Consider the following 8,420-nt stretch of genomic DNA (forward strand, 5'->3'; position numbering starts at 1 on the left):
AAAAGCACCCCGATTCGTCTCAAATTCGTCTCAAAGCTATGCTGATTTCTTACTTTTTTGCAATTTTCGCACTTTTTGACAGTGTATAAAACTTTTGAAAAAATGCGACCGCCATATTGAATCCGCCATTTTGAATTCTTACAAACGGACTATAGATTCGTTATCAGCAACCCCAAAAACCCTTACTTACCTGATTTCACAACAATCGTAAAAATAATTCGTAAAATAGTCGTACCTATCCCCAAAATCGATAAAGGTGATTTCTACCCTTCAAACGGCTTTCGGGCCGATATAACAATGTACGTGTCCAATAGTTTTCCATGTACTACTTGTATGCCAAGTTTCAGAAAAATCGCCGTATGACAATTCCCTAGTGTTACTTGTCAGGTGAAGCCCAGTTTTCGTAGTCTAGGCTGCCACTCCTGAGCCCGCGCGCTATACACGCTCTGATTGGCCAGTGTTTTTCCTTAATAATTCAAAAACGAAGCTTCAAACAACATTTTCGCAAAGGAAAATGTTGTTCAGAATCACCCCAGCTACCACCCCCTTTGTTCGAGCTTCGTACGATTAAATTAGAAATTTCTAGAAACTAGATCGCTTCCTTCGTCTCTGCTGTTCGTTCCGCCGGCCTCCAGCCATCTCACTCGCTCCGTTGGCCGACGTGGCGAGCCGACTGGGCTGCTAGACCGGCGGGCGACGGCGGGGACGAGGGAACCATAATATAAATATGCCGCCGCATACTTGCGAATATGCTTCTTCGTACACGGCTTAGCGTACCAGTTCTTCGGAAATCGAACAACCTGCTTCGGATAACAAGAACTGTTAAACTTTTCTTTTGATTAAACTTTATTCACATACAATTCTCCGAATCAAAGATCCTTCGTAGTCACAATTCGCACCTTTTTCGTATAGACGCGTTCTGCAAATTGGAAGTCATCGCTTCGGCAAGGTCGCGCACCGGCAAAAAATTGCGTCCGAAACCGTTCTCTAACCCCTTTCCCGGTTAAGGGGCGAACACGATCAAACATTGGTCCTTCGAGCCGGATGGTGCGGTCAACGAACGTTCTTCCACGTCGCGAGTGAGTGGTGCCAGTGACGAATCCTTTTTTTTTTTTTTTTTTTTTTTTTTTACGTGGAGGAAATCTTCTAAAGACACCCCCCGCCCCCCTGGGGAGGGGCGGGAGGTAGTGCGGGATTTTTACCCGCTAAAACCTCCACGGTGGCCTGCACTGGGGCTATAGGGAGGGCCCCGGGACCTCTGACGAACACACCGGGACTCTCCCACACCAGTGACGAATCCTGGGAAATTGTGGCTGGATTCCAACGCGGGAGGATTGACTCGCCGCCTCAAGACCGGACTCCACGAACAAATCAAGCAGGCATCGGAAAAGGGAGTCAAAAAGAGAAAGATAAGTCTCATTCTTTATTTAAATCATTTCTCTTGCCGTAACGGTCCTGCCGTGACGTCACCCGCTTGGGCGTTGTCTCCTGAGGTCGAGCCTGTGTTTGTAAACGCTTCGGAACGTCTTGAACTTCGAATGAACAGTCGTTGCTTCTAACGGTTTTCGGAAACGCCCTGATCTGAAAAAGGAAAGAATTACGATGCCTTCGACTGAATACGTGGATATTTTACGGGAACAGGAGGAACTCGGATGTTGGATCCAACGGTTTTGGACCAACCTTTGTAAATTGGGTAGGGAAAAAGTTACGCGGGCAGTTTTGGAACAGCGTAGAGGTCTCCTTGAGCGATATTGGGATGCGTTTTTAAATGGTCATCGTCAACTGTTGCGATTCAGAGAAGCCGAGGGCAGTGCTTACGTAGACCAAGACCACTTTTCTACCATCGAAGAAGCTTATCTTCAGGTCGCGGCTCAGATGGCGCAGTACCAAGAGGACCTCGCGAAGGCGGGCCCCTCGCGTGGAGTACAAGCGCCTCCAGACCCGCCGGCAATGCCGCAATTGCCAGAGATACAATTACCTACCTTCTCAGGATACCCCCTGCAGTGGGAGAGTTTTCGAGATCTTTTCCGGAGCCTCGTTCACAGCGTTCCCAACCTTCCAGATGTACAGAAATTTCTGTACCTGAAGACGGCCTTGACCGGGGAAGCGGCGGAGGTCATCCAAAATACGCCAATCACCGATGCTGGATACCAAGGAGCCTGGGAGGATCTGGAGCAGCGGTACGGGAATTTGCGTTTTCTGTCTTTCTCGCACCACCAAGCTCTTCTTTCCTGCTCTCCCGCGCAACAGCAGTCTGCCGCGGAATTGAAAAGGCTGTTAGATACATTCAGACAATCGATTAGGGCGTACACGGCGCTAAACAAACCGGTACCTCAATGGGATGAGTGGTTTGTTTATTTCTTAAGCCAAAAATTGGACAAAACCACCCACCTGGCCTGGGAAACCTCTCTAGCTGATAGTCGCGACATCCCGTCGTTCCGACAGCTTTCTCTTTTCATGGAAAATCGCATCCAAGCGTTGGATGCTGCTCAGGCGGCCGACCCCGTGTTGCATCCCGCAACAACCAAAGATGCTCTGGCTAAAACAAAAAAGGAGGCGCCTGTAAAACGGACTAATGTCGCAGTCTTAGCTGCATCGGCCAAGAGTCCCGCCCCTCGTAAGTGCCCCTCGTGTGCAGGAAATCATAACTTTGCTTATTGTTCTAAGCTAAAGGCGCTCCCACCACGGCGCCGGAAGGAGCGAGCTCAACAACTACAGGCGTGTTTTAATTGCTTGACTGTTGGCTATGACTCAACCAAGTGCTCGTCAAGCCAAGTCTGCTTAGCGTGCGTCAACAAGCACCACACGCTCTTCCATGATGCGATGGCGAGTCCCGCAAAGAGTACACCCACGACCAAAGGAGAGGCTTCAACATCTCCACCGCCAGCGGCTTCTTCCGACACAGAAGAAAAAAACGTGGCTGCCTAAGGAGGCGAAGGGCCTGTTCAGCTACCACTCGACCCGCCGCACTCTTAGCAACGGCCAAGGTGAGGGTAGAGGCACCATCAGGGGAACACCTCGAAGTCAGAGCCTTGCTAGACACCGGTTCGGACACGTCGCTGGTATCTGGTTGGGTAGTACAAGCACTCCGTTTGCCACGGCGGGCGGTCAGCGTCGCCATCTCAGGAGTACAGGAGAATGAGAGTGGACTGGCGAAAAGCGAGGTTTCTCTTTCTTTACGCTCTCGTCTGGACCCCAGCTTTCATTTGTCGGTTCGTGCGTTGGTGCTGCGGAAACTGACTGCGTTGCTGCCCGCTCGAGCAGTGCAACCACAGTCTTGGCCGCACCTTCAAGGAGTGATTCTTGCCGATCCTGAATATGGAGTACCCTCTCGTGTTGACTTGATCCTAGGAGCTGATATTTGTGGAGTTTTGTTACAGGACGAGTCGAGGGTTGGACCGATTGGTACCCCAACGGCGCGGCGCATGCCTCTTGGGTGGGTGTTGATGGGCCCTGTCTCCGATGCCAAAAGAACTAGCAGCAAGGCAGTCGTCCACAGTCTTCATTGCCAAACGGACGACTCAACGAATAGGCTGCTTCGACGCTTTTGGGAGCTCGAAGAGCTACACGAACAGCCCCCGTTATCACCGGAGGACCGAGAATGTGAGCGGCACTTTCGAGAGACGCACTATCGGGACGAAACAGGCCGCTACTCGGTGCACCTACCTTTCAAATTGGATCCAAGCCTCGCCCTGAAGCCCAGCAGATCGACGGCGCTAAAGCTGCTGCTTAGCTGTGAGCGCAAGTTGGCGTCCAACGAAGCCTGGCGAGACAAGTACTCGCAGTTCATGGACGAGTACGCAGCCTTGGGTCACATGGAGGCGGTACCGGAATCTGCGGTTCAGGATCCAGCCTACTATCTACCGCACCATGCTGTGGCGAAGCGATACGACCCTACCGGCAAAATCAGGGTCGTCTTCAATGCCTCCTTTCGCACCGCCACGGGATCCTCTCTCAACGACTGTCTGCTGCCTGGACCGAAACTGCAGTCAGACCTCTGGATGATTCTAACACGATGGCGCCTATTTCGAGTAGTATTTACCTCGGATATTGTTAAAATGTTTCGGCAGATTCGAGTAGACCCGGCGGACGCGGACTGGAGCAGGATACTTTGGCGCTCCAGACCCGATGAACCTGTACAGGACTTCAGGCTAAAGACCGTCACCTATGGCACAGCCTGCGCGCCCTTCCTTGCGCTGCGGGTGTTGGTCCAACTTGCTGCAGACGAGGAGGAGCGTTTCCCGCTGGGAGCGGTCGCAATTCGTCGGCATTCGTATGTGGATGACATCCTTGCCGGAGCTGACGACGAGGAAGCAGCTCTGGAATTACGACGACAGGTCATCTCCATCCTGCAATCGGGAGGCTTCGATCTGAGTAAATGGGCATCGAATAAGCCGAGCTTGCAGGAAGCGGAAGAAGGTCAAGCCTGCGTGTTCCAGGACCACACTGGAGTCAGTACCTTGGGAGTCGTCTGGAGGCCAACCACGGACACCTTCTCCTTGCGTGTCCTTCCACCCCTCAACGAGCCCACGCGATACACTAAAAGGCGTATCCTCTCGGAAGAAGCCAGTCTCTTCGACCCCTTGGGATGGGCGGCCCCTGTTTTAATTTTCGCAAAGATTCTCATGCAGGACCTCTGAATAATTGGCGCAGAATGGGATGAGGACTTACCTGAGCAACTGCTTTCCGCATGGAAAACCTTCCGGAAGACGCTGAGCCAACTCGACGCTTTGGCCATTCCTCGCTGGACGAACTACTCAGCAGACACGGCGCAACTGGATCTGCACGGGTTCTGCGACGCCTCCCAGCGAGCCTATGCAGCCGTCGTCTACCTGCGAGTGTCCAGGGGAGAAGCCAGCGTGGCCACACCGCTTGTGGCAAAAACCAAGGTCGCACCGGTCAAAGCAGTTAGCATACCACGTCTGGAATTATGCGGCGCGGTGCTACTTTCCAAATTAATTGCGGAAGTACAAAAAGGATTGAACGTACCAGCAACCATCACGGCTTGGACGGACTCCAGCGTTACCCTCCACTGGATCCGAGGGCATGCCTCAACCTGGAAGCCGTTTGTTGCCCACAGAGTAGCCACCGTGCAGTCCAATGTTCCGCCTCAAAATTGGAGACACGTGGTAACCAAACACAACCCTGCGGACTTGGCAACAAGAGAGATAACGCCGTCGGAGCTCTTGTCGTCGCAGCTTTGGTGGAGGGGACCCTCCTGGCTCATCGACCCCCAGATCTGTGGCCTGCATCACCACTAGGAAAGGTCGAGGAGGCGGACTTGGAGCGGGGCCGAGTACAAATCTACCTAGCAAAAGAAAACGAGGAGAACGACCTCTTATCAAGGTTTTCAAGCTTGACACGCCTAACTGCCGTGATTGCTCTCTGCTTTAGATTTCATCGACTTACCAGGAAGCTGACCACCGAAACCGGGTTTATCCGGGCTTCGGAGCGAGACACTGCTCTACGGATCGCTATCGGCCTAGCTCAGAAGTCCAACTTTCACACAGAGGTCGACCAGCTCCGGCAGCACAAAGAGGTACGGCGATCCTCGACCCTCATCGCCTTGAGGCCCTTCTTGGATGACCAAGGGCTGCTACGCATCGGAGGCCGCCTCGACCAAGCCTCTCTTCCCTACAACGAGAGGCACCCTTACATAATCGGGAAGAAAAATCCGTTGGCTACTCTTTTGGTGCGAGATGCCCATCTCCGTACTTTACACGGAGGACCGCAACTCACCAGGAGCCTGCTGGCGCGACGCTACTGGATCATCCATGGCCGCTCTCTAGTGCGAGACGTCATTAAGGGGTGCGTAAAATGTGCTCGCTACAGTGGAAGGCCGACCACGCAGTTGATGGGCCCCTTACCGCTCGAGCGCATCACTTCTCGGCGACCCTTCCTTTCTACGGGGGTGGACTATGCAGGACCGGTGAAGCTGCGAACATCACCAGGAAGAGGACACAAATCCTACAAGGGATATATGGCGCTGTTCATTTGCCTTAGTACTCGCGCGATTCATCTGGAAGCTGTCTCAGACCTTACCGCTGCCTCATTCCTAGCCGCTTTTCGCAGGTTCATCAGCCGCCGAGGCCGCTGCGCCACGATGTTGAGCGATAATGGGACCGTCTTCCACGGAGCGGACCGGGAGTTGCGCAACATGTTCCGCGGCGCCTCCGCCTTCTACCTAGACGCCGCAGCTTCGTTGGCACCCGAAGGCACGGATTGGAGCTTCATCCCTCCGTATGCTCCGCACTTCGGGGGCCTATGGGAGGCAGGAGTTGGAACGGTCAATCATCACTTACGAAGAATCGTCGAAAACGCCACACTTACCTTCGAGGAGATGACGACGCTTCTGTGCCAGGTGGAAGCTTGCGTAAATTCACGACCGCTACATCCACTTTCCGACGACCCCTCGGACCTGTCGGCATTAACACCCGGACACTTTTTAATCGGTGAACCCATTTGTATCGTTCCGGATCCAAAATCCGAATCGCGTGATATTTCTCTTATTTCGCGCTGGCGACAAATATCTGCATTACGTTCTCACTTTTGGCACAGGTGGAGGCGGGAATATCTGCAACACCTTCAGCAACTTCCCAAGTGGCGTCAGCAGAAGGAAAACCTGAAGCTGGGGACACTAGGGCCATCCAGGGCCAGATGGACGAGTGAGAGTAGCCACCTTGAGAACTACTAGCGGTTCCGTCACCAGACCAATAGTCAAGTTGTGCCCCCTCCCGGTGCCCTCTGCTGACGTCACTTCATCCGCTTCCACGTAATTTTCCGTTTCACGCGTTGGAAAACTTATATAGGTCATGGCGGGCGGTTTACCGCCGTAATTGATTCAATCACTTATATCTCTTCTTTGTACCTTTAAATTTCGTGGTTGCTTATTATGTTCTTTAGTATAATTACTTTATTGTAGTGTAATTACTTACCTTTGTATTATGTTAGTTGTAAGTCCTTTTATTTTTATGCACCTAGCACTGTGTCCAACGGTTTGATGCACGTAACTTTACTGTTCGCATTAAGGTTAGCTTTATGGATAGATTTGTTTGATGCATGCGTGCTTCTTTGCCATCCAAAGAAGGCGGGCGGTATGTTCGAGCGTCGAACGATTACACTAGAAACTTTTAGAAACTAGATCGCTTCCTTCGTCTCTGCTGTTCGTTCCGCCGGCCTCCAGCCATCTCACTCGCTCCGTTGGCCGACGTAGCGAGCCGACTGGGCTGCTAGACCGGCGGGCGACGGCGGGGACGAGGGAACCATAATATAAATATGCCGCCGCATACTTGCGAATATGCTTCTTCGTACACGGCTTAGCGTACCAGTTCTTCGGAAATCGAACAACCTGCTTCGGATAACAAGAACTGTTAAACTTTTCTTTTGATTAAACTTTATTCACATACAATTCTCCGAATCAAAGATCCTTCGTAGTCACAATTCGCACCTTTTTCGTATAGACGCGTTCTGCAAATTGGAAGTCATCGCTTCGGCAAGGTCGCGCACCGGCAAAAAATTGCGTCCGAAACCGTTCTCTAACCCCTTTCCCGGTTAAGGGGCGAAAACGATCAAACACCCTTAAAGGACTAACACTCTTTTTGGGACACCCTGTATATAACTGTTTGTGGACTTGTAATCCGCCGTTCTATGTTCTCAGGTGCTAATAGCAAGAGAAATGCCGTTTGTGGTGTTAATCAAAGTCCCTACTAAATTATTGCCATGTCATGTCAGTATACCTGCTGATGACGCCTTAAAAAGTCTATCCGGGTACGGCGTTCTATGTGGGGAGTTAAGAAATCAGTTGTTTAAGGACCATCATGGACAACAGGATGTACAATGACCTTTTGATTATTTTAGCCAAGTTTTTCTTAATGTTCTCAGGGGTTTGGCTTACGACAAACAAAGTTGACGAGGTTCAAAGGAAAATCGCGTTGTTTCAACTGGCTGAACAGCATGAGTATTGGTTACTTCTGGGCTACTGACGCTTATAAGCGTGAGTAGCTGTGTAATTAGCATCAGCTGAGGCTATTTCGAAGTTACGAGACTAATGGAAATACTGATCCCAGTATTGCGCTTACTGTTGCACCAACATCCTTTTTGTTGTTATGGCAGCATGTAAGGTGGCAGTCTTGCGGATTCGTAGATCAGATGTTCTTTGCCGAAGGTCAGAAGTATTGCAAGCTACTGATGTACTTTGTACTGACTTAGTATTCGTACTTACTTACTGCTCTTCACCAATAATTTGTGAGTGAATTGATTTAACCATTTCTGCTTTACACTTCTAATTTCCATATTTCAATATCTAACAAAAGTATCTGTAATTAAGCAAGTAACAAATCTTTAATGATATAGATAATGAAAATTTAAACGTCGTCCAAATATGGGCGATATGGTAGTCAACGTGTTAAGAGAAGGTGTTG

The 8,420-nt window shown here is 50.9% G+C and overlaps 1 protein-coding gene and 1 long non-coding RNA gene across 2 annotated transcripts; one reads left to right on the plus strand and one right to left on the minus strand.

Annotated features, from left to right (window-relative positions):
• Positions 1-1,602: 1,602 nt before the first annotated feature.
• On the plus strand, positions 1,603-4,132 carry LOC143305457 (uncharacterized). Its single transcript, XM_076689153.1, has 3 exons — positions 1,603-2,617; positions 2,950-3,900; positions 4,071-4,132. The coding sequence occupies exons 1-3, from the start codon at positions 1,603-1,605 to the stop codon at positions 4,130-4,132; spliced, it is 2,028 nt and encodes a 675-aa protein (XP_076545268.1).
• LOC117609718 (uncharacterized) lies at positions 2,968-4,888 on the minus strand. The gene is made up of 4 exons (XR_013062390.1): positions 4,672-4,888; positions 4,460-4,599; positions 4,043-4,370; positions 2,968-3,972 (listed from the first exon to the last, which is right to left on the minus strand). It is a non-coding gene; the product is annotated as an uncharacterized LOC117609718 (long non-coding RNA).
• Between the last annotated feature and the right edge of the window lie 3,532 nt (positions 4,889-8,420).

The sequence above is a fragment of the Osmia lignaria genome, chromosome 7 (genome assembly GCF_051020975.1).
Source record: "Osmia lignaria lignaria isolate PbOS001 chromosome 7, iyOsmLign1, whole genome shotgun sequence".
Classification (NCBI taxonomy): domain Eukaryota; kingdom Metazoa; phylum Arthropoda; class Insecta; order Hymenoptera; family Megachilidae; genus Osmia; species Osmia lignaria.

What these genes read in the sequence shown, in the direction of transcription:
- LOC143305457 (XM_076689153.1), top strand. Translation starts at nt 1,603, where the DNA reads ATGCCTTCGACTGAATACGTGGATATTTTACGGGAACAGGAGGAACTC. An exon ending in GGCCAAGAGTCCCGCCCCTC is followed by an intron (nt 2,618 to 2,949) that starts GTAAGTGCCCCT and finishes GGGCCTGTTCAG; the next exon opens with CTACCACTCGACCCGCCGCA. An exon ending in GAAGCGATACGACCCTACCG is followed by an intron (nt 3,901 to 4,070) that starts GCAAAATCAGGG and finishes ATGTTTCGGCAG; the next exon opens with ATTCGAGTAGACCCGGCGGA.